Below are 25,192 nucleotides of genomic sequence, written 5' to 3'. Positions count from 1 at the left end.
CTGAGCTTTAAGGAGTTTGGTGACCAGCATAGGATAGTGCAGCTTATTCTGCCTATCGCTGTGCTGGATGTGCCTGCTCCATTCATATTTGAGGAACCAAAACCATTGCGCTGTGTCTTTGCGTCTTCAACTTCTGGCTTCTTCAGCCTCAATTTAAGATAGTATTTGGATGCATTGATGGATCAGAGGTTAGTTGTGTCCTCTTAAGAACCCACTTTAGCTTGGGCAAGTGAAATAGAGCAGTGATTTTTTTTTTTTCAAAACTAATTGTCATAGTTTACGGGAATGCGCACAGTTTCGCTCTGTTACAATGCATGCTTTTTTCTTTGTCTAGCAATGGTTTTATGTATGAAACAAAATCCTGTGGTTCTCCCCATAGATATGGGGAGCTTTGTTATGAGCAGAGATCTGTGTTTTCCGTTTTCCCATAGAAAGACAGAGAAAAATGCAGATTTCCACCTTTACCTTTGCTGCTGTGCCACCAATTGCCTTCCCTGGGGAAGATTTCAAGCTGCATGGATTTCAAAAACACGGATTTCTCATTTTGGTGGAGAAACCCACAGATTTTACAGTTTTGCAAAGAGCTGTCTGCAGGCTGGCAGATGCAGCCTGCAAGGGGCTGGGGGGAGTGGGAGGGGGTGGTCAGGCAGGGGGCACCGTGTGAATATACATGCACGTGGCCTCCCGGCAGCCTGGAGAGCAGCTCCTGTAGGTAAGGGCAGGGGTGGGATTGAGGACCCCATAGGGAGAAAGGAAGTTGGGCAGGGCTGGGGCTAGGGCTGCTGCTCAGCCGGGTGGTGCTTGGGACTTGGTGTCTGGGGCCACAATGCACGGCCACAGCACCCTGGCAGGGAGCAGGACGGTGCCACAAACAGCTCGTCCAGGGGGTGGGAGGGGTCATTCTTGTTCCATTCAGTAGAGGCCAATGGTCTGAACCTGCAGTAATCAGCATGCTGCTGTGCCACCAATTACCTTCCCTGGGGAAGATTTCAAGTTACTCTATCAGATAACAACCAGGTCAGTACAATCCTGATAGAAAATGGTTTGCAAAAAGCCCCACGTTCTGGAGTGGAGCACGCTCCTTTTTAAGCTCCCAGTTGCAAGAGAGTAAAAGTGGAGCGGATGCAAAACCCACATTCCCAGCCCTTCAGTTGTGTAGTTACAGCATTTCACGCCCCTGCAGACGCTATGGCAGAAATGCCAGTGTTGGTGGTAAAGGATTCTCCTGAGGCGCTGCTACTTAACCTGGCATATTTATAGCAGGGAGGCATGGAAAGTCTGGACCCCTGCTGACAGCTGTAGCCCGCAAAGTTAGGAGTGTTGGGGAAGCCTGTTGGATGTCAAATTTAAAGAGAATTAATAATAGCCTGGGCTCAGAGCTTCTCTCCCTCACTGTCCTGTCAACTCCCTCCTGCAAACAGCATTCAGAAATCTGTTTTTTTTTCTGTTTTCCCACCAAAATCCTGCCAGTGAATGACTGCCCTGTGCTTGTCCAGTCTGTCTCAGACCTGGGCTCTTTGATCTGTGCTAGATAAGCTAGCACGGGACTGGGGCTTTGATTGCAAGCTGGTTAAGGCAGGAACTCTTGCCACCTTCTATAACGTCTGGATCTGGGGATTTTGTGTGGCCCTCTATTCAATATGCATTGATGATGGTGTTTAAAAACATCTGCCTCTTCCTGCTTTTCTTAAAGACACCTTGCCTAATAGCAGGGTTGTTTGTACTCCCTTTGACTTTGGGATCAACATTAAGCTATAAATTCAAGTAAATCATCTTTTGTCTTTTTTTCTGACTTTTCTGATGCTGACTAAATCATCTTCTTTGTCTTTTCTTTTGTCTAAGTAAATCATCTTCTTTGTCTCTTTTTCTGACTTTTCTGATGCTGACTTGCTCTTGCAATGAACTTGGGAGTGTTGCAAGTGGCTTGTATTCCCCCCTGTCGTGAACTAACGAGCTGTCACTTAATGCCAGCCAAGGTGACCTCCTCTACCATGAAGCCAGACTTTCTGGTGTAGGCCCATATTACCAAGGTGTCACAGATAGCGAGGGAGAGTGGTGAAAACTTAAGGGTATCTCCTTAGATCCCTGTCACAGCAAACATGCTCCTGTGGCTTTGGGTAAAATGAAAAGCAGCCCTTTGAAAGATATGTCTCCCCCATAATGGGAGTGTGAGGTGTCCCTGGAGGGATCCCAGCAGGCCGCGAGTTCACCGAGGAAGAAGTTCATAGAGAGGGGTGGAGGGGTCACAGACTTCCTCTTCAGTGGTGAGTGTCTGCTTGTTCTCACACCTCAATGCTCCCGAGGGACTCCAGATCTGTGGCTCCATCTCATGCCGTTGTGTTTGTGTTTTGTCCGCTCCAGAGGCCAAGAGCCCTGTGAACCTGTGCAAACCCAACCCCTGCGTGAACGAGGGCGTGTGCGTTCTCAGGAACGGCAGCTACCGGTGCGAGTGCCGCGGCAGGGAAGGACCGCACTGTGAAAGCAGTAAGCATCGCCAGCGGGACCGCTCTGGGATTTCCACTTGGCACAGCAGATTGAGGCTAACAGACTTCCCAAAGGACAAGAGCTTGGGCAAGGAGCAGTAGCAACATCGGCGATTGGGGCAGGACCTGCTTCTCCTTTCTTGCAGCCCTGAGGAAGGATTGGCCTGCATTCCTTGGCTTTGCCCTCTCCTGTCTCTTTAGGCCACCACCGCTACCACCTCCTTTTTCCTTTCTTTTCTCTTTCCTTTTAACTCACCTCAAAACTTTGCTTGCCTCTCGGGTGAATAGTTGGTGGCATCCACTGGGTGGTGAAGATGGGGCACAGGGTTCAGGGGTGTGCAGTGCTGCTTTCCACTGGGAGAAGAGAAGCCTGGGTTGCTGGGATCTCTCAGGGGACATCCCACCCTGCCACCCACAGCAGCATCATGGGGGAGGGAAGCTGCCTTTCAAGGAGCTGCTTTCCCCAAAGCCATAAGAGCATGTTCGCTGTGACGGGAGGGCCAAGAAGATTTCGCAGAAAATTTGGTTTCTGCAAAATCCACAAAACTACGAATTGAGTAGATCCCTATTTAACAGAGATGGCACATGCTAAGGGGAGATTTTCAGAGGCATAAAGGACAACGAAAATCAATAGCATTTGGGCATCTGACTCCTATGTTTGCATTTGAAAATCTTTTCTATCCCAGTATCTTTATTTATATTCCTACTTTTTAAACACAAATTGGAGCTATTATTGTTCTTATCATACATTCTGGCTTTTGCACTTGTCTACACTACCATAATTCACTGTACTAGAAACTGTTTTGTCTTCTGAGCCTGTATGTAGAACACTTTGGAGTATTGATCCAAACAGTCTATTTGCATGATCTGTGTGCAAAATCTTGTTTGAATTAGTCTAAGTAGCAGTTCAGTTTGCACTCAACAAGGAGAAATGCAAAGTGCTGCACCTAGGAAGGAAAAATGTCTAGCATACCTACTGCCTAGGGAATGACCTGCTTGGTGGAATGGAAGCGGAAAGGGATCTTGGAGTCCTAGTGGACTCCAAGATGAACATGAGTCGTCAGTGTGACGAAGCCGTCAGAAAAGCTAATGGCACTTTATCGTGCATCAGCAGATGCATGACGAACAGATCCAAGGAGGTGATACTTTCCCTCTATCGGGCGCTGGTCAGACTGCAGTTGGAATACCGCGTTCAATTTTGGGCGCCACACTTCAGGAGAGATGTGGATAACCTGGAGAGGGTCCAGAGAAGGGCCACTCGTATGGTTAAGGGCCTGCAGGCCAAGCCCTACGAGGAGAGACTGGGGCACCTGGACCTCTTCAGCCTCCGCAAGAGAAGGTTGAGAGGCGACCTTGTGGCTGCCTATAAGCTCATCACGGGGGCACAGAAGGGAATTGGTGAGGTTTTATTTACCCAGGCGCCCCTGGGGGTTACAAGAAATAATGGCCACAAGCTAGCAGAGAGCAGAGTTAGACTGGACATTAGGAAGAACTTCTTCATAGTTCGAGTGGCCAAGGTCTGGAACGGGCTCCCAAGGGAGGTGGTGCTCTCCCCTACCCTGGGGGTCTTCAAGAGGAGGTTAGGTAGGCATCTAGCTGGGGTCATCTAGACCCAGCACTCTTTCCTGCCTATGCAGGGGGTCGGACTCGATGATCTATTGAGGTCCCTTCCGACCCTAGAATCTATGAATCTAAGATACCCCGAAGTTTTCACCACTCTCCCTCTATCTGTAGCACCCTGGCAATCTGAGCTTATCTCACAGTCTGGGTTTATGGTAGAGATCATCTTGGCTCACTTTAGATGAGATGTTAGTGCTGAGAGAGAAAGAGAGACTGCACCTTTTGGTTAAACCCTGGATGGTAGCAAGTCACTGCTTTCAACAATTTCCATCCCAGCAGTCTCTTTCCCATGCTGGGACCCTCTTAGCATCCAGCCGGGCACTACCAGGGATCTCCTTCCATTTGGCAGCTTGGAAAGGACAGGGTGGTTTTGATATTTGTCCCCTCCTTCCTTGCCCAGCCCTGAGGGTAAGAGCCTCTGGTCTTTCTGGGTTTGTGCCATGCACTGTGCACAAGGGTTTGGAGCAGCAATTACAGAGCATCCTTAGGCAAGTGGTTATGTGTAAGTGCAGGGGACAGGACTCAGTGCTTCAGGAGGCCTGTGCCAGTGTAACGTGCCTCTGTAATGAACCGTCTGCCCAAGGTTGCATGCTTGGTCAGAGCCAAATAGGAGCCAGGGGTCCCAACTTTGTCGTGGTATCCCTCCCCATGCAGGTTAACACCATGGCATGCGCCTTTTGCAGTCACCTCACTTTGCATTGTCAAATAATGTATTTAGTGTGGCTTTGTTTCTGCCTTGAAAAGTTAATCTGTTTTTGCTTGTCTTTCGATTTTGTTTTTTTATTTCTATTTGTTTTGCAACAGGAATTTTAAGGGGCGATTCTTCCAGATCCCTGCTCCGTCCCCGAATGCAGTGGAATCAGAGTCGGGGATTGCAGCCGTATTACAGAGCTCTCCGGCACGCTAGAAGACATGCCCACCCTCAACACTGAGTTGGACAGTCTCAGTATTTCCAGTCTCCTTTTGCTTAGGGTCATCAATATACAAGAAGATCTGGCAAGCAGTTACCAAATACTTCAATGAATGGTTTAGTCTCCTAGAAACTGAGTTGGCGTCGCTCAGAATTCACATGTGCTGGGCTGGCCCGCAGCCAATGCTGTTTTACTTTTTTGTAATACGTTTTGTTGTGTGTCTATATATTTATTATCGACATGCTGCTTCTCCGCGCCACGAAATTAGTGTATTCCACTTTTTGTTTTCCCCAAACATCTTGAAAGACCTTTGAATTAGCATGAACATGTGGGAAAAGCTAGCAATGTGGGGGTTCAGGCACAAAGGGAATAACTCTAAGATTATATTGGGAGGTGGACCTGTATGGAGTGCAGGCTGGTACTAGTGAGTACAATTAAGCATTCAAAGCACTCCCCAAAGGTTGAAATGGATTCTCCATCACGTGAAATCTTTCATTCAAGACTGGGCGTCTTTCTAATAGAAATGCCCAAGTTCAGCCAGAAGTGTCTTGATGGGAAAAATGGGCAGCAAGATTATATAGGGAGGTCAGAACAGATGATTACTATAGACCCTGCTGGGCTTAATCTATATTAGTACGATTGGACAAAGCCAGAGACTTGGGTTCAGCAAAGGAGTTCAAGTGCCTTGAGCTGGCTGTAACGTGCTGACTGTCTTTACCAGCACCGTAAAATATCCCAGCAGTTAAAGTCACGAGAATGAATCGCTTGTTAAACACCGGGAAACAAATGCAAGTGAGGGAATGAGCGCCAGTGATGGTCTTTGTTTAGTTTTGCTTATTTTTCCTGTGTGCCAAATGTGCTGATGTTCCCTAGCTGCACTCTCTGTTTATTGTATGTTGAGTGATCTCACAGGGGTTTCACTTCATGGGCATTTTTATTATTTTTTTTATAAGAAGATGCCTTCACATTAAAATGTTATCTTTGTGCCTAATGCCTTTTTTGACTTTAAACTGGAGCTACAGCCATTTAATATGACGGTTGTTTTATTTAACCAGCGTGTAACATGAACCGGAGGTGTTGGATGAGAAATGGCATGTTTAAATCTGGGGACAAGTAGCTAAAACATTCTGGCAATGGAGAGGACAAGTCCTGGGCTTAAGTGAAAGGCTGTTTTGATCTCCTGTGCTAAGCGGTTGAGTCTCCTGAAGGGTATTGCTTGCAAAATGATCTCCTTGGCAGCCTGTTTCTATTCTCCGTACCCGGGGAAGGCAGCAGAGGTTTTGTCGATCTGTGCTATGACTGAGACTGGCAGAGCACTTCCAACCCTCTCTTACAAATAGGGCTCTGATCTGCTGTGGAAATTGGGCTCTTGCCCTGTCTGCTGCCTTTAAAATGGCCTTTGATGCCACCCATTTCCTGCTGCAATCTCTGTTTGCTTCTCTTCTTCCACCTCCTTCATCTTTCCACCCTCATTCCTCCTGTAGGCTGGCTCCTTGCTCACTGATTTTTATGCCATATTTTTCACTCTGAGTTCTTCTTTCTGCCTTTCTCAAAGCCAAACCACAACTCCTTCTGACGCCTTTGGCTATTCCTTCCATGGCTTCACCAAGCGGCTCTGGTTTTTTCCTTTGGATTGGTAAAGGGACTGCTCTCACTGCTCAGATTTCACAGCGATGAGCAAGGTGGAGTGCGCCAGCTTGACGGGAATAGGCAGTTTCTGGTGATCTTTATTGCCTTAAGTTGTCCTTTCTTGACTTCATCCCCAGCATAATCACAGTAACAGGAGCTTTAGATGGGGTGGGAGGGAACCATGGGCCAGGATGTCAATACATTAGTCTCCAAAGAGCAGGATTTGGCCCTGTGCCTGGGGCTTTCGGAGCTTGTCAGTCAATGGATCGCCGACTCCACTTGCCTGTGAAGCTCTTAAACTGACCCTGCTGCTCTCCCAGGGCTTGTTATCCACTCTGATGTTGCAGCTTTAATTGCTTTTCCCATGCAGCCCATCGCCCTGGGAGGTAGCAAGAGCAGCTCCACTTGTGCTAGGGATATAGCACCGCCAGAAAGTTTAACTGGGACTGCTGGTGCTTGTGATAAAAGCAAGAATCCCCTCACCCAAACAGCCCATCCCAGACAGCCCCAAAAAATCAAAGACATTATTTCACAGGTTCGTTGTTTAAAGGACACTGATCTGGAGATGGAAGCTGCCCCCATGAAACAAGTGACTGTATCTTATACCTTACAGTGGAAACCACCGTGCTCTGAAGGGGAACGTCTTTCTGCTACAACTTCAGCAGCTTGTCCTTTCAGCTTGAGCACCCAAGGTAAGAGGAAACAGGAGCAGAAGTGGAAGTCTGGCATTTGGGATAGAAAAGGAGACTAACCCATTAACATCGCTTCCTCCTGGCAGGGCCCTAACTACATGCTGCTTCTGATGTAAAAAATGTCAGTGGCCACTTGTTACAGAGAACATGGGCCAGAGGAGTTTCACAGCCAAAATCCAAAGACCAAGGTTTGTTCTTTATAATATCAATATGTCTGTGGAGTGGGGTCCCCTTCCAGCCAAACTTTGCAATGAAAAGTATTCTCTGTTACCTTGCAATCTCTGTATGGTGCTGGTTGTTTGCTTTCCACCCCTTGCATCATATTTTTACAAAACTCCAGGATTTTCCATGGTATAATTTATCTAACACACTCTTTCCTCCTCCCATCCTTTTACAACTTGCTTTCAACACAACATTGGCTTTTCCTTGTTTAACAAAAATGCATTTGTTTTCTAGAGCCTTCAGCTTGCGGTAAGAGATGCACTTCGTTAGCAGCCTACAGGTATTTTAAATCTTTCCCTTGCACATAGGTTGCACACTGGGTTGGTATAAATCTGTAAGCACTTAGGCTTGATTACAAACGTGTTGGTATGATGTGTGTGTAACCCGTCTGTGTATTCTTTGTTTTAATACACTGATACTAAGAGCATTTCTGGTGTTCGTGGATTATCCTAGAATAAGGGATGTGAGGGTAGGGGGCAGTGGGGGATAGGACTTGGAAAGCCAGGAGTATTTTCGCTCGCAAATGTGTACTTTTAAGTCCGAATGGGCCAAGGGCCCCGGGGAAGAACAACAGACCATTAAATCAGGTTCTGGTGAACTCATCTTTTGTCACACGTGTGGGCAACGTTTCATGCATTAGGGCCTCAAGCTTGACTGGACCTTCTAGGTTGCAAACATCTGACATAAAATAATGATTATATGAAAGGCTGAGGAGGCTTAGGTTGGGTGTTTCAAACATTAGGGGAGGTCAGTATCTCTATCCCATCGAATTTGTATGTACCTTTGGGACATCCCAGCCTACAGTGCGTGACTCTGTGCACCCAGGAGCATTACTGCATGCAGTTTTCCATCAGAAGACCTCCTATGCCAAAGGCTCAGTGCAGTGTACAAGCATCAGTCTGTGCCCGTGCTGCCCTGTCCTTCGTACTTCTCACTTCCTGTGGGTTCCTGCTACAATACAGCTACTCCAACGAGGTTGGCTCTAAGCAACACCTAGTTTTATTATAGGTGAGGTTGGGAGCATCATGTAGTATTAAGGTTACTTGACATTTCCTATTATAAGGCCCTGTTTTCAGTCACTTATATTATCCCAAATTTTAATCCTTTAGATTGGATGGCTTTGAAGGTTTCAACCATTTTGGAGAATAAAACGAAAGAAAAATAAGTTGTTCAATCCGTGTTTAACTTTTTTGGAGGTGATATTTCTATTTGACAGCTCAGCATTGCCATTCTTAAGATCACAGCCATACCAAGTGGCAGGAGGCCATGCCTTTGTGCCAGGGATACTGTGAAAACCCGTTGAAACTTGGTCCAGCTTTGAACACATGGAAAAACCACAGTTTACACATCCTCAGTAGAAACTTCTCTGCTGTTTTAACATCTAAAAATCATCAAGATTTGTGTGTGGCCCAATGTGGGGCTGGGCAAGGGCTGCTGCGAGGTGCTGTAGTTGGGTTGGATCAAGGTTTAGAGCCTGTGTCTCCTATAGGAGAGCATGCGGTCCTAACTTTTGAGTCTTTACCTTAATAATGCTCTGCTTACATAGTTTCTGCATGTAATATGTAGGAAACGTAACATAAAGCCAGTACCCACCACAGAAGGATGAAAATGGCCAGCTGTCCTGCTTGGTACAAGATGCTGTTCTCCAAGCCAGGTAAGAAGACCGCTGCCTTTGGGTGCTGGGGATAAGTCAAGCTGATAGATAGAGGAGAGGCTTAGTACAGCAGCGGACTGGGAGGGACATGGATCAGTGGGGTGACCTTAAGTAAATCACTCATTCTTGCTGTGTATCTTCAAAACGGGGCAGCAATGCTATTGATGTACCTCCTTGGCAAAGTGCAATGAGAGGTGCACTGTGAAAGGTAGGTGATAGGGCCAAAGCTGTGGCATGAGTCAAATTCATCCTTCTTGTAACTTCAGGGAGGCTCCCAGTGGGGACCCAACCTCTTGGCAAATACCCTCCGATAGGCTGGAAAGCCACAGAGAAAATATTGCCGCAGGGTCTGTCTTATGGAAGGGCTGAGCACCCAGAGCCCAAAGCGAAGTCAATTAAAGCTGCAGTGCTCAGCACCTCTGAAATACAGCCTGTGACTTCTGTGGATCTCCAGCGGGACAGTTCGAACTCTCCAGAACAATTACTTGAGCAGGAAAAAAACACTGATATTCGCACAAGGGCTAAATTACTACTTAACCAGAGTGGGTTACATTTGCTTTTTGTTGTGTTTCCATTGTGTTAACAGAAAGCGGGGTTTGGTCCAGAGTTGTAATGTCACATCCATCATAAAAGGATCTGAACCGCTGTAATGATGAGCACATGCGGCATCCCAGATGCACTGGAGCACCTGCAGTACCTGCCGTCTGTACCCAGACGGGCAAACGCTTACCCACTGGCAGCCAGAGCTTGCTTGCATCTCACCCAGTCATGTTTGCAAGACGGGACTTACAGGCTCTGGTGGGCTGTTGCACTTGGAGCGGTGTTTGCTGGTGTCCAGCCAATATGAAAAGAGACCCGGTGAAGTATTTAGACTCATAGTTGTTAGGGACTGGAAGGGACCTTACAAGATCATCGGGTCCAGCCCCCCTGCACTTGGGCAGGAAAGACGGATGACCCCAGCAAGATGGGCGTCGAGACGCTTTTTGCAGATCGCCAGGGTGGGTGAGTGTACTACCCCTGGACCTACGGTTGAAACCTGGTGGGCTGTGGCGTGGTAGAGAGAGGCAAGAGTGTTACCAAATGAACTGCCCCAAATAATACTTTACCTGTGACTCTCTGAAACTTGATGTGAGGCAGGTGTGTATAATGATCGCATTTAGCGTGGGAGGAATGACTTGGGGAAGGGAGGGGGGTCATCATCACATGCCAAGGCAGGGAACAGCTCGTGAAATGGAAAGAAAGCAACTTTTGTTTAAAAGAAAAAAAAAAATCAAGAGTTTGGAAAGCGTCGGTGGAGCTGAGCTGGTTTCTTTAACTCAGACTTAAAAACAACAGCCAAGAAAGGCTCCCAATACCTTGCAGCCCCATGTTTTAATTAAAGAGCGTCACTGGCTTGGGGCTGCAAGGCGGCCTCTTTTTTTAAATTCACTCCTGGAGCCTTGCTGGAATTCAAACAGAAACCCTTAATGAGAAAATACTTCACGGGAAGCTCAGTCCCTGAGGCTGGGAAGGTTGTTTCAACCTGGCACCATCACCAGGAAGGTGGGAGCTTTGCAAAGCTGGTAATAAATTACCGTCTGGCAGCGGGTGAAAGGAAAGCTCTTTCCAGGGTGGGATGTGCCAGTTTGTCGCAGGTGATAACTTGGGACAGCGTAACTAGTGCAAATGTGAATTAGCCTGGCCCCACAGGATGTCGGCTGGTCCCTTGGCTTCTCCCATCCAAGGTGTTGGCTCTGGTAGCAACTTGGGGTGCAAAGGCCACAAATTTCATTGTCTAAACTTTTTTATTTTCCCAGTCCCCTGCCCCAAGCACCTTTGCTAAAACCAGCAAGATCTTGCCTTTTAGTAAATACTGAATGAGACCGTACTTTCAGGTTATAGTGCTGTGTACTTCTCTATGTGCAACCCTGCACCCCGGCAGCCCTTTCCCCCCAAAGACCTGAAAAGAAACTACTTTCTTTTCCCCTTCCTTGATTTGCTGGTGCTCTTCCTGTCATGAGCTAGCTCACCTTTGTTTGGATCTGGATATGCAATAGAAAAGCTGCAGTGTTGCAGCTGTGGGGTTGTGCCCATGTCATGGGCATGAGTGTCAAGGTTATAGTTGACATCTCTGGTTAACTGGTAAGAACCAAACCCTGTGGCACCTTAACTCCAAATTCACTGAGACTTGTAGCTTATGCCAAAAGCTGCAAACTTTCCACCGGGGCAATCCAGGAAGCCTGCTTAAGCTAAGCCAGTAAACAGTGTGTGAATAAAATGGATTTTATTAGATCCCAAACATTTGGGCTGAGACTTTTTCTAACTTGGGAGACTGACATCAGACTCCTCCCATCCATATACAGGCATCTAATTTAGGTGGTCAAATCTTCACTGAGCGCTAAAGCAACTGGGGGCTCAGCACTTTTGAAGTCAGTGCTTGGGGTACTTGGAGCAAGGATTGATGCTTGGGTGACTTCTCCATTAAGAAAAAGACCTTGATTTGTAGCAATGGGTGCTCTCCTGGAACGGCAGCTATTCTTTTTTCTGGCATACTGTGCAGTTGCATATGATCCGAATACATCTCCTATTGTTTCAGCGAGCACAGGATTTGGCTGTAGATGCAAAGGTATTGGGGGGCAGGTGTGTGCACTGTATAAGGACAGTATCATAGTATGATAGCGCTTAGGGTCTGAAGACCTAAACAGATCATCAGGTCCAACCCCCTGCCCTGGGCAAGAATGGGTGCCAGGGTCATATCACCCCAGCCAAATATCTGTCCAGCCTCCTCTTGAAGACCCCCAAGGTAGGAGAGAGCACTTCCTCACTTGGGAGCCCATTCCAGAGCCTGGCAGTCCTCGCTGTAAAGGTCTTATCTCTTACTCTGTGCTGTACAGTGCCTTGCACAATGAGGATCCAGTCCTTTAAATGGTTTCTAGGCAGGACTGCAGTTGTTTCAGTATTAAATTCTCAGCCTAAGATATTCAGAGGCACTCAAAACTGGCCAAGACACTGGCTGTTGTGCTTCAAAGGGAGCTTTTCTACTGGACTTTGGAATTAGGCTTTAACTGCATACTTTTGAAAAGCCTGGTTTTGGTAGGACCCTACTGCACTTGTGTAGGACTTTCTCACAAGGAGTTAACATGATATTTGTTTTATTAATGAGCTAACAAGTTTGTTTTACAGGACTATATACATGTCTGGTCAATCCCATTGCTGTTTCTTTGATGGGCAGCCAGGACATGAATGTTGTGTGCACGCACATGCGCACACATGCCCACATTAACCAGTCCCTTCATAAAGCCACTGGGGTGAGCAAAGTAAATCAGGTGCATGCGCACACCCATGCACGCAGGCACGTGCGCGTTAACCAGTTTCTTCATCAAAACGCTGGGATGAGCAAAGTAAATCGGGTGATTAACTTGTGATGGTCCATAGGTCCAATCCCACAAGCCCTGCCTTCATAAGGGCAGATGCCTATTCATGTCAGTGGAACGACCTGGTATGAGAAAGCGCTGTTCCCTTTATTCCTGGCTGTGTGCTTTATCACCAGCATGACTCAGAGAGGGAGATGCTTCCCTTGCATGCTTGTGCTGGGGATGATGAATTGGGCTTTTAACACGAAGCAGTGGAACAAGGCTCTATAAAAGTTAAGAATTGCTTGGAAAGGCCAAATGTAACAGCTGCTGCCATTTAGGCACTTAAGTGCTGTGTGTACAGAAGCATGCCCTGCTATTGCTGTCACTGGGCAGTGGAGTGTAATGGGTTTGCTCTTTTACCCCGTGGGACCCTTTCTGCTGAGCATCTCAAATCCTTTTCCAGGTATGGAGGAAGGGCATGGAGAGAGGAAATGTTTACACCAGTGTAGCTGTGTAAAAAAAGGCATCGCCCATCTACTGCGCATGGCTACTAATGTTAGCGATTAGTGGTAGCTTTGTCTAAAGTTAAAATGCTGTAAAACTACTCCAAAAAGAACTAGAAGTAAAAATCTACCTGCTTGAATGATACTGGTTTAAGCATCATCTGTCCATATCCAGCCTAGGATATCCATTTGCTGAAGGCAAACAGACCTGCTCCCTTGCCACCTAGGAAAAAGGTGCTGTAATAGCTGTCTGCTCTGCGCTGCTACCCTGGGATAGAGGCACATTTGTCCATTCTTGAGCCAGTCTAATTTATATCAGGTTTATATACAAAATGACACCGGTTGTGTGCTAGTTTACACATGCCTCGAGTCGCGTAGCACATCAGAGATAGCTGGGTAGCATCCTATGTCTATATTAAGGGCCTGACCGTAACAGTTGTGCCACTGTCACTGTGCACACAGTGGGAGGGATAAGTTCCCTCCACTTCCCTCCAGCTCCAGGTGTTGTTGATTTGGTCCTTCAGGTGATGGGCTGCCCCTTTCTCAAGGCTTGTGATAACCCCAGTGAGCCCTGTGTGAGTTGTGAGGATCAGAGGTGGACAGGTATATTAGGTGAGGTGAGCTAGGCATTCCCATAGAGCTTGTGCTGGTCTTATATACTCTGCTGGCTATAGCCAGGAATGGATTTGGTGATGCTACGCTGACAAAGTGACTCTTTTTTGGTATTTGTGCATCACGCTACCTACAAAACTGACATAACTAGGTTCTTTATTCTGGAGTAAAGCCAAGGTTTAGGTAAGAAATCCTTGTTACTGATTTCCCATCTTATCCACATGTCTTCCCATCTCCCCCGCAACTCCTTTCCATCTTAAAATGTACAGCGAGTGGCTCAAACCTGCCACCTGGTGGACACACAGAGCATGCTTGAGGACATTTGGCAATTTGGGTGCAGTCACATTTGTGTCACCCAAACTCCTGGTGTTGGTTCTGCCTTTTTGGAACAAACCACATAAAAAAACAAACAAAAAAGCCCACCAGCTCCGTTTAATATACTCAATGTTTTATTATAAACCTCTCGAAAGCCACTTGACGGGTCACAGTTATGACAAAGGAGAATGGCCTTGAATTAGGAAGACAGTGGGACAACAGAGATACTATTTTAACATGTTGCCGTAATACGGATTTGGGTCTGGACTCATATTGTTCTCAGTCCCACGATAAGATGATCAGATGTACTATATCTACACACACACAGATGGACCAACAGGTGTGATCTATATTGCCCTGGGTCATGGAGTAAAATATTAAGCAAGGTTTTTCCATTTCTGTCTACAGTTCGTGGTGATGTTTCCTCCAAGATGTCAGAACGATGGCTTGGGTTCTTTCGCTTTCTGTGTGGTGAGTAGAGTATGAAATGACTGACAACCCTTCCACATCCAAGCTGTAGAGTTGAGGCTGGTTGTTACAGTAAAGGTATAGAGAGGCTGGAAATGCATGATGGATAGAAAATGAGTTGGGTGGGGATGCTGACCCACTCTGCATGCTCTGGGGGGAAAAGAAGCCCTTCGTGGTGCAGCTGGTACATGGGATCTGTTTTTCATATTAGTTTCGTATCAGAGACCAGTGGCAGGATGCGAGTAGAGGCAGAGGCCCTTGTTTTCTGAAGCTCCGATTTCATCCAACCGCTTAAGGGAAAACTTTCAAGAACAGGAAGGACGTGCCTAAATAACTGCCCTCTCTAGACTTTGCTGCTCAACCCCCGAATCTGTGCTAGGGCTGCTCGTGCGGAAGCTGCAAATGTAGTACGGCTCCACGGCATTTTGTGGTGAGGATCTCAGCCCGTGGGAACGTACTGCCTGATGGCTTGTGGAGCTGCAGGGTTGGCATAAGACAGGGAAAAAGGATTATTGTTTCCCCTTTGCATCTAACCTGCCACTCCCTGGAACACCTTTTCCAGGTAGTCTGTATGCCTTGGTCCAAAAAAGCCTCTTAAGCACTTATTTAAAAGCAGAAGTGAATGAGTGAAATAACATTTCTTGTCCTTAACTGCCCCTCTGACCATGGCAGAGCTGGCTAATAAAGCAGAGTGCTGAAGTCCAGACTATATCCTCTCATGGGGATACGTCCTGCTCTTTGTCAAGGCGCGTTGTGGTGGGCGGGCGGGCGGGCGGGCGGGCGAGGAACAGACTGCAGGGCTGGCCCCCAACTGTGGGGCACCAGGGCTTTCTCTGCAACAGCCCTGTGCCTCCTGACTGGCCCTGGGAGCTGCCCTGGCATGGCAGTCTGTGGGAAGGGTGAGTCCAGGGACAAGCTAACACGGCCCACACCTGCATTATCTCCACTGCTTTAGCCTCTGTGGTGCCAGAGCAAGGCTGAGACCATCAGAGCGAGCTGGGCTAGTGAAGCAGACTTCCAGTTTGGTGGGGCTGAAGGATGCCAGGGGAGGAAAGCAGGCCTGGCCCTGGAACTAGCTCCCTTTCCTCTCAGAGGTGAGTGATCTGAATGTCATTTCACTGCTATCACTTTAGAAGAGCTCTGTCAATCAATAGTAGAAAGATTGTGCATGCAAGCTAGTCTGCAGACCAGGGGTTCACTCAGGTTAATTCAGTAGCTATAAAAAAAAAAAAAATCCTAAACCCCTTAGCTACTGCGGTGCTACTGTTTCAGCAAAAAAGAAAGGGATGCTGTGTAAACTTCAGTGCCAGAGAGATGGCCTGCAGTCTGTCTGCTGCTAAGTTTTCTCTACTTCCCCTGAAAGTGTGTGCGAGAGAGAGAGAGAGAAACAAGGTAAAATGACATCACAAATGTGACTGGAGCATAAGCTCTTGTAAGCCAGCTCTCTCTAAAGATGTGCCAGAAAAGCCATTCAGAGTTGGACCCAAATCTCCAAACCAGCAAAGAGCATTCACATCGTGGGAGGAAGAACCGGCCTCTTGAAATGGTCATGTGTGAAAGATGGATCCAGATCTCGAAGTTGCCTGCCTGAGGGTATGCAGGCCCATCTCTGCTTCAAGCCCTCGCAGGTAAAATTGAGGTGACAACTACCCTCCTCAGTTTCTCTTTGAAGAAGTTCAACATCTTTATGAAGGAAAATGAGTCCAACTTGCTTTCGGCAGCTTTAGGGGATCTTTCTGGGTACCAGGTTTCCGCTGGCCAAAAACAGGAGGAAGGTCTTGATTGTCTTCACTTCTGGGAAATCAAACTTCTCCAAGGAAAGTGATGATGACCATGCTCATTCCCAGTTACAGAGACAAGCACGTGAGTACAAATCTTGGGATAAGTGTAAGTTGACTCTTAGCTGTCCATCTCAACCTGATGGTGAGTTGCTGTGCTGGGTTCTTGGGTAGGGATGCTGCATGCTTCCAATTTGGTTGCACACGTTTCACTCAGTAGAGTTTGGGGTTCTCAACTTTTTGTTTGTCTAGAGAAACTCGGCTTTGGTGCAGACACCGACCATGGGCAGCAGCTGGCAACAGGCTGAGATGAGTCGGCTTTTGTCTGGTGATCTGGTACGAGTCTGCTGCAGAAAGTTGGGGATCCTGGTGCGTAAGCAACAAGAGCAATAGGTCTCCACTGGGATTCCACCAGTAATGGAGCTATTGCTAATATAGAAACCTTAAATGATAAAACTTCAGAGTAGAAATACACAAAACATCCATATGTACAGTAACATTCTTGTGTACATTGGTCAGGTTAGGAGTATGACGCAAGGGTGCCACTTGTGTTATTCTCTTAGCTACACAATAGGACTTGGCTGGAAAGAGCAGGACCATTTTGAATTAAGATGGTAAGGGAGACAGTCCAACTCCATCATTTCTTCTGAGCCAATGACACGGGATGGAGGCATCGGTGGGTATTTTAGCCTTTCTAGCCCAGCCTCTACCTACAGATGGCTGAATTCTGATGTCCAAGCATTGGCGAGTCTAGTCTTTTTAGTCCATTCTTGAAGACATATGCCTTTTCTAACTAGCGCCTTTCTTCTCCCATTCCTGCCAAAGAACAAAAAGAAGTTATGGAGAAGAGAGACCTCTGTACTGAGTGCTGCAGAAAGGAATCAAATAGCATGAGCCTCAATATAACGCAGTCATCAGCATCCACCTATAGCACTGTTCTCAGTGGTGGCAGATGACAGAAAAAGGAGCAACGGTCTCTAGTCGCAGCAAGGGAAGTTTAGGTTGGATATATAGGAAAAACTCTCACTGGGAGGGTAGTAAAACACTGGAACAGGTTACCCAGAGAGGTGGTGGAAGCTGCATCCTGGGAGGCTTTTAAGACCTGGGTAGACAAAGCCTTGGCTGGGATGAACTTGTTGGGGCTGGTCCTGCTTTGAGCAGGGGGTTGGACTAGATGACCTCCTAAGGTCCCTTCCATCCCTCATTTTCTATGATTCTTTGATTTATTTTTTTTTCAGGCTCCCTTTGCTAAGGGTGTATAATGATGGTACCAACTATGGGTACAGACAGAAGTGGCATTTAAAGAGGTTCTGTTTCGAAGTGCTTCAGCTGCTTTTTGCCCATTTCAAAGGGCTTGTGCATTTGTCCAGCTGGCCCTTTGAAACTTCTCCTTTGCTACCTCTGTCCACATGCTATATAGTCCACAGCACTTTACTTGCAGAGAAGGTGGCAACATCATAGACACTAAGAAGAGTGGAAACATCTTCCACTGGAAAGAAAAACCACAGTAGACAGTCAAGTGAAATGCATGTTTGAGGAAAGAGCTGAGGAAGGCTCAGCCCATTTCCCCTCAGGGCAAAGTCTCATTTGCCCATTTTATCCATACGTCCATGCCAGGACAGGATGGTGGCAGAACTATGCACCCTGGAGCTATGGACTAAGGGAAGCTCAAGACTTGGACACATGCCTAATGCTGTCCTCTCTTGGCTTGGTCATTCAGGCCAGGGAGCCAAAAATGGCTTGGATGTGATGCTGGCCACGCCACTCCCTTGTGCACCACTGGCTAAAAGCTGGTATTGCTAAGTGCCAAAATAGCTTGGCTTGCCTGGACCTCCCTTTAATGATGGGGTGTCGAATACGGGATTAGGAAGAGAAGTCTACAAGCTTCCTGCACTGAGAGAACGTTTCCCTACTTGCCAAAGCTTGCAGATTCCCATTACATGTACAAGCCTGCAGTTTCACAAGTGTCTAGTACACTTGTGCACATTGGTTTTGGTCTGATTAGCTCATGTAGCCCCTTGAGAGACCTGCCCTGCAACTGAGGTGTGCGCCCACCTCTGAAAACTAGGATCCATTTAAGTACCTTAATCCTGATTTCCAAAATCACTAAACACTAATGAAAATAAAGTAAATAAATACTCCAAGTGTTTGAAGCTACTTCTCAGCCAAGTGTTTAAAAAAAGTTGCCAAGTATTACTACCCAGGCTTTTATAGGAAACTAAAAAAAGGTGACACTACTTTCCCAAGGTCATCCTGTGCATCAAGAGCCCTGCTGAAAGTAAAGCAGATCAGCTCCTGTCCTGTCCCTGCTATCATATCTACCAGCTCCCTCTGCCTATGCCCCGTCAAGGAGAAGCTGGCGTGCATCCCGTCACCCTCCTTAGCAGACTGTGAATTACTGCAGGTTCAGTTAAGTGGTTTGTATTTAATGTTTGGCTTATTCATTTAAGCTGCCTTCAGTATGACCAGTGCTGCTCGGCTTAAATTTGGTTGTGTAAATATTGAGATTTCTAAAAACCACAGGAAGGAAATTAACTTGCAGTTAGACCTGTTCCAGGTGAAGATGCCTGCCAAGGTAATCAAAGCCACAAGTCAAGTTAATCAGCTTTGAACAATGGACCACGAATGAAGAGAGGTTCTCATTCCTGCCGTTCCCAGGTCAGTTATTAACACAAAGCAATCGCTGTCCTCAAGCACTGAGGAGGAAAGGTGAAAAGCAAAGGACTTAGAAAGAAGAGTGCAGTCTGATGACTTGACAAGTATAAAATAGCTGAGGATACGCAGTGGTTCATTCCTAGGGGTTTATTTTGACAGACCATGATAAACCGCACTTTACCTTAGCTTTCTGTAGAACGGTGCCTTTTCCTGTTACCATGACAGACAGCGGCCTATTCTTTAAAGCTGTTGCTGAATTAACTGGGGAGTTGTCTGCGCTGCTTGCTGGGCTGGCAATTTTTACCTGCATTCACAATGATAAGTAACAGAGGAGATGAAGATTTGATTTTGCCACATTTTTCACACTTCATTAGCAATCTTTGAAACTACCATAATGTTTAGCAGAGCATTTAAAGCTCATTTGTGCTGAAGTATCAACACAGCAATGATGCTGAGTTTGGCCTGTAGTGGCCTGATGCACGCATTACAACCACGCTCAAGAAGCATCTTGTATTTTGGCGCCGTGGGACTTTGGTCACTGATACTTAACTGTGAAGAATTAAAGAGGTCGTTTTGGTCTGTAATATCTATGCTCATCACATCAGCCTACTGGCTACCCCACTTCTGTTCTAGCCATGAATATGGACCAACATGAGAAGAGATGGACCCAAATGGCGAAATCTGGAGCTAAGGTATTTATCTGGCTCCCATTGGAAAAACACAGATTATAACAGTTCATTCACCTGCTCCTCTACCAATGTCATATACTTGCTTACAGTGCCACGCTACTTTGTACATGGGACAGACGTGGCAATCCCTGCACGTAAGAATGAATGGACACTGATTTGACATCAGTCCTAGAAAAAGACACAAGCCTGTGGCAGAATATTTGAACCTCCTTGGAGAGGAGCCATCACTAGCCGCACAGGAGCTGTTCTTAAAAAAACAAAACTTAGCAAAATTTTGTTCTTAACAAAACTTTAAAATCCAACTTGAATGCAGAACTGTAAAACAAGATGCCGTCCACAGCCTGGACGACATTAAATAGGGTCGCAACCGAGTTTCTGGAGTCTTCTTTCATTACCTGGATTAGCTTTTATAATCTGTATGTTCCTTAGTGAGTTAAATCTCCATCTTGGCTGTCCCTTCTTCCCCTTTGCCTGTCCTTTGTATTTAAATTACTTTATTCCTTTCTATTTAGTACTCCTGGTCTCTTCAAGTCTATTCATAACACCTGACAAAACTCATGGACTATGAACCTTATGCCTGCCCTGCCTTCTGCCTAAATTCAGACTAGCATGGCTAACTACTTCTCTCTACTCATGTTACATAGAAGGGTAACCAGGTACCAGCAGATGGGCTTAGACTCTTCAATGGCTCAATTTGGCTTCGTGGGAATTAAGCCCCTAAATGCTGCATGAAGATTTGGGTCCAAGCTTCAACAGGAAATCTGTGTCAGAGCAAAGCATTAGCTTGGTCTCCTATATCCCAGACAAGTGCCCTTCCTCTCTTCTTGTGCAGATGTTTTTGAAATTCTGGGGTGTTGTGATCTGGACTCTAGGTTTCGAGTCCAACTCTAGCTGTGGAAGGGGAGGTGCAAAAAACTCCTGTTCCCAGAGCCAGAACTGGTCTTGAAGATAAAGCTCAGGAAACAGCTGCCAGGAAACAGCTACAGAGCAGTGCACGTACTTTGGGGGCCGCGTTCTCCAGGTGCGTGGTGTCCACGGCTGTGCCGAGTGTCACTGGGCCAGACTCTGCTTTCTTCAGGTTTTCTTTCACTTCCACAAGGCTCAGTTCCAGGTCCACCCTCCTGCTCTCTTTCCTTTTGCATGCCTCCTCGATCTCCTTCAGCTTCTCCTCTGTGGTAGCCAGTATGCTCTTATCTGCAGAGGGAAGAAGACACACCAGCTGATCGACTGGCACTAGGGTGCTCATAGCTGTCCTATGCCCAAGTCACTGTTCAAGAATCAGGCGTTGTGTTTATTGAGCGGAAGAAGAGAGGAAAGGCTAATAAAGCATGATTTCTACACCTCTGTTCAAACAAGGTGCTGTTATAGGAAGATGTGGGCAACAATAACTCAATGTGCTGGGATTGGGGGGACCGGTATAGGAAATGAAAGGACTTGTGTGAGTTACTGAAGTGGAAGAAGGAATTAAAAATCACATATTACTCTACAGTCAAGTGCATCTAGCATACAGTGGCTGAATGTGCATGTGGTTACATCTTCCTCAGGTGGCCAGCTCCAGGGAGAAGGCGCTGTGAGTACTCATGATCTAACTAGGTGCCTTGTAGACCCATGGTATTTGCATATAGCCCCTCCTCACAGCTCAAGTGCATAGCAAGTGAGCAAAACATATTGCTAAATGTCCCTACAACACAAAACCCATGGTGTCTCCCTCGCTCACCCTTCCAGTCTCCATCACGTGGTTCAGTTCAGATGCTATGTGAACTTTTAAGATAAGTCTCCTAGCTCCCACAGGCTCTTCCCAGTCTTACACGGGTGTCCTAGCCCATTGGTGCTTGGTCTCCATCAGGACACTTATGGCCCTTGTGCCTTTGAGCAGGAGCTTTCCTGTTATCCTACCTGTGCAGCTAGCTAAAGTCCCCTTCAGATCCCGTTTCTGTTTCCGGAGCTGGGTCAACTGAGAACGGATGTCTTCTTTTTCTTTCTCCAGGCGCTCTTTTTCTTCAGTGTAGCGCTTCACCTCAGCCTCGGTCCGGTTCTTGCCCAGTTTGGTTTCCACTGCTGCTTCAAACACATGAACAAAGTCAAGCTGAGCCAAGGCACAGTGGTCAGTCAAGGGACAAGAGAGCTGGCAGGTTCTCGGTAGAGCAGGGAAACCCAAATCAAACTGCTCCAGGAGCCTCAAACCAGACGCCTTAGACCTCACAGGGAGCGCCAGGCCTGTAACTAATACCATTGTTGTGCCCATTTTACACATGGCAGGAGCGGAGGCAGAGAGGTCAAAGGCTGCGAGGGCTAGAGCCAGGTTCAACAGTCTGTGTTATGTCTCTTCCCATATTAAACTCCTTTTAACCAGTGACACCAGCCTCTTTCGTCCGGCTGTCTTACTGGTGTCTCCAGGCTGCTTCTGATGCATGAAAGCCCTTCCCTGAATGTCAGCCCTACCCTGCTAAACCAAGGTCCTCACCTCATTCAGCCCCTTTTCTTGCCTCTGTCATTCCCATGTGAAATGTGGAAAGGAAACCACCATTCAGTTTTCTTGTCATCCTCCTCCTGACCTTCCTCACCTCCCTTCTCGGGCATGGTTTGCAGCCTGCGCTAAGAAAACTGTTACTGGAGTCTGAGCTCACTAGTTCACACTATCCCTCAGTCAGATCAGCGGCTGCAAAGTAAAAGCACCCCTTTTGCCTGGCCTTGCTATAAGAAAAGCATTTTCAAACAAAAGGAACAGCTCGAGGACAAGCTAATACAAATACCACAAAGGGCCCTCCGTTTAGTTACAGTCGAAAGAAAAGCTCCGACACATTTCAAGACATCCAACTGTTCCCTCTGGATCAGACACGCTGTGTTTTCTGCATCTCAAACATCTCTCTTTTGTGTCTTGTTTTACAAGTCCTTATCCACAGCCGCCTCCTCGAGGCCCAGGGGGCTGGCGCGTGGTCTCAGGGTCCAGCAGCGTATCCAGGATCTCTTCCAAAACAGATTTACCCAAGTACTGCGGTTTATCATCATACCAGAAAGTTCCCCAGCCTCCTCCTATAATCCCTTATGGGGAAACCATCCCTGTGACTCAGAGACGTTGCCTACTGCTCTTCTCCTTTATTCATGACATGCTTAATTTGGATGCGGGAGATTCCTGGTTTCAGAATGCAAACCTAACCTAACTTTGTATCCTCCCTCCAGCCTCCACTAAGCAAAAGTGTTAATTCAGAGTCTACAAGGGCATGTTTTCCTATTGTGATTCTCTCGTCAAGGCTTTCAATCCGCAGGCAGATAAATTATTGACAACTGCAACAGGCCTCTCCTGCAAGCCCATTTTACAGAAGTGGCCCAGGTTGACACTGTCTAAAACCCACCAGCATGCACACGGGATTCTCTCTTTCACCTCCTGTCATGCCTTGGGTCTTTCCAAGCCTTAGTGGAGGTCTCCCAGTGGACAAAAACTTTGCTAAGCATCAGTGGAAAAAAGCTAGGCCCTGGCTGAAGTGACTGAAGAAAGACTGAAGGGCCTTTCAGTGCTTTGCAAGGTTAGCTCCCACCACTACAAGCTTAAATACACAGGGAAAGAAAAAAAAAACCACCTTAAGATCAGCTAAACCAGTTAATTCTGCAGAAAAGTTTCACCACTGGAAGGTGGGTTAATGTTGCATGTTGTGCCCCTTCCTGCCATCTCCTGTGGCTAGGCAGTCCTACGGCTACGTGACCCACCTGTGCTCGTCACCTTGGCACGGTCTATCTTCTCCTTCGGAGCAGACGGGCTGGCCAGGATTGTGGTGGCAGCTGTGATCTCAGGACTGCTCTGAGGGAAGGCGATTTTCTGCTGCTGCGTCTGGATTTTAACAGTGGTTGTCCGCGGCACTGGCTCTTCTGGCTCCGTCTTCTGAGGTTTCTGCTGAGGGGGAAAAAAATGCTTCAGAATAAATTGTTTTTAAAATCAGCTGATGATGACCATCACTGGGGCCATGAAAGCACCTGGTCAGGGGCATCCACCGGCTTTTGACAGGGTTCTGCTTCCACAGCCGCTGAGGATGGGTCTGTTGCACTGTCTGCTGTTGTCTTATTGCTAGCCCTCCCCAGCGATGGAGAACTTAAAGGTGAAGCCTCTGTCTCCTTCTTGGCAACGGTGTGCAGGAAAGACCTCATTGGCATGAGGTCTAGGTACACCCTGTCTTGGTCTCCTTCGCATTTGCTTTCACCTTGGGATATTTCTTCCTGCAGAAGAGAATACATAATATGAGAACAACGCAGCGAAACCCTGGTGCATCCAGAAAGGCAGGCATGGACTCGTGGAAGTCACAGTGTTGCTTTGGGTGACTTGGAGTGAATTTTTCATAAGTGCTTAAGTAACCCAGAAGCAGAAAATCACTTGGCCTTTCAAGCCTCACTGAAAACCAACCTATGTACCAAAGCACCAAATTTTAAACGGTATTTAGGTGTTTAGCTTCCCCTGAGTTTACTTTACAACTCTGAATATGGGGCTTTTGAGGATCGTGTCCCTTATCGACTAGTTTAATGTAGTGCTCTTTAGTGGTATGAATGCCTAATTGAATTAAGGCATGAATGGGGAGATTTTCAAATGCACAAAACAGTTAGTGGAGGAAATTTCTGTCCTGCTGGAAAACCCAAGGCTTCATAACAGGGAGGTGTCACAAGCAAACGGGGGTATTCCTACGGACATCCTGGAGGACTCGGTGCCAGGCCCGCTGCTGCTCAATATCCTCATCCGTAATGTCCAACTAACTATAATCACTGCGGACTAAAATGTGCAGGTGACAACTTGATGGAGAGGCAATTAACAGTTAGGAGAGGCAGTCATATAGAGCGATACAAGCTGCTTGCTTCTTTGAGGCCCATTCAATCAAAATTCCCTTTTCTGATTCAGCCAAATACAACATTATACATCTAGGAATAAGAAACACTGGCAGCGTCTCAAGAACGTGCAAACTGTATTCTAGACAATGTGGGCTCAGGGCGGGTTGAAAGCAGCCGCTGCAAGAACGAGCAAAAAAGGACTAATGTGTTTCTTGGCTGTACAGACAGTGCTTTGTCCTTTATCACGGATGTACTCCATCGCACTGCTCCCAAGGTACCTATGCCATACAGCACTGCTATGAGCAGACTGTAACCCCAAGGCTGCCATCTCGTAGCTACACGGTTCAATGCAATTTATCATCTAAGAGTGAGTGCTCCAGGGACGGTCTCATAAATGAATATCATCAGAGTCACACCAGCTCATCACCACCTGCAGCTTTTAAAACTAGTCTCACTCTTTCTGCTGCTCTGCAAAGAGGGCTAAACAAAATGCCCCCAGAGTAGAAGGCTAGCGGGGCTGTAAAACCTTACTGTGATCACCTCCAGCAGGTCCACGTCATCGTACAGCTCCTCCTCCTGTGCTCTTTCCTGTGGCAGGTTATTGATGTAGGTGTTCGGCTCCGTGTACTTCCTCTGCATTAGGCTGCGAACATCCAAGGTGGCACAGCTGTAAAAGCTGCAGGGACTCCAGGTGTTCCCATCCAGGCTTCAAGGAGTTTCCAGGCCCACCCCTGAGGGCTGCACCCTCCAAAGTCTCCGTGACGGAGCTAGGATCGCCAGCCTCCAGCTCGGGGCCAGGGTCCATTCTCACACCTGT

At 47.1% G+C, this 25,192-nt stretch overlaps 2 protein-coding genes across 9 annotated transcripts in view; one reads left to right on the top strand and one right to left on the bottom strand.

Annotated features, from left to right (window-relative positions):
• The window catches only part of VWA2 (von Willebrand factor A domain containing 2), a 57,537-nt gene extending 51,532 nt beyond the window's left edge, over positions 1-6,005 (top strand). For all 4 annotated transcript variants that reach the window (XM_059730134.1, XM_059730133.1, XM_059730130.1 and 1 more), the window contains exons 13-14: positions 2,362-2,484; positions 4,908-6,005. In XM_059730134.1, the coding sequence (XP_059586117.1) occupies positions 2,362-2,484; positions 4,908-5,035 (251 nt within the window). In that variant the 3' untranslated portion in view covers positions 5,036-6,005. The remainder of the gene's footprint in view (positions 1-2,361; positions 2,485-4,907) is intronic.
• Positions 6,006-14,088: 8,083 nt separating this feature from the next.
• AFAP1L2 (actin filament associated protein 1 like 2) overlaps positions 14,089-25,192 on the bottom strand; it is a 103,661-nt gene continuing 92,557 nt past the window's right edge. For 3 of the 5 annotated variants that reach the window (XM_019485943.2, XM_059730128.1, XM_059730129.1), the window contains 7 exons: positions 24,907-25,018; positions 23,536-23,775; positions 23,272-23,455; positions 21,463-21,624; positions 20,567-20,760; positions 19,059-19,181; positions 14,089-17,038 (listed from right to left, as the gene is read on the bottom strand). In XM_019485943.2, coding sequence (XP_019341488.1) covers positions 17,012-17,038; positions 19,059-19,181; positions 20,567-20,760; positions 21,463-21,624; positions 23,272-23,455; positions 23,536-23,775; positions 24,907-25,018 — 1,042 coding nt within the window. In that variant the 3' untranslated portion in view covers positions 14,089-17,011. The remainder of the gene's footprint in view (positions 17,039-19,058; positions 19,182-20,566; positions 20,761-21,462; positions 21,625-23,271; positions 23,456-23,535; positions 23,776-24,906; positions 25,019-25,192) is intronic. The other 2 variants (XM_059730126.1, XM_059730127.1) reach the window with 2 other exon arrangements.

This window comes from Alligator mississippiensis, chromosome 6 (genome assembly GCF_030867095.1).
Source record: "Alligator mississippiensis isolate rAllMis1 chromosome 6, rAllMis1, whole genome shotgun sequence".
Classification (NCBI taxonomy): domain Eukaryota; kingdom Metazoa; phylum Chordata; order Crocodylia; family Alligatoridae; genus Alligator; species Alligator mississippiensis.
The sequence above is the reverse complement of the archived record's forward strand: the minus strand, read 5'-3'. Positions and strand labels throughout refer to the sequence as shown.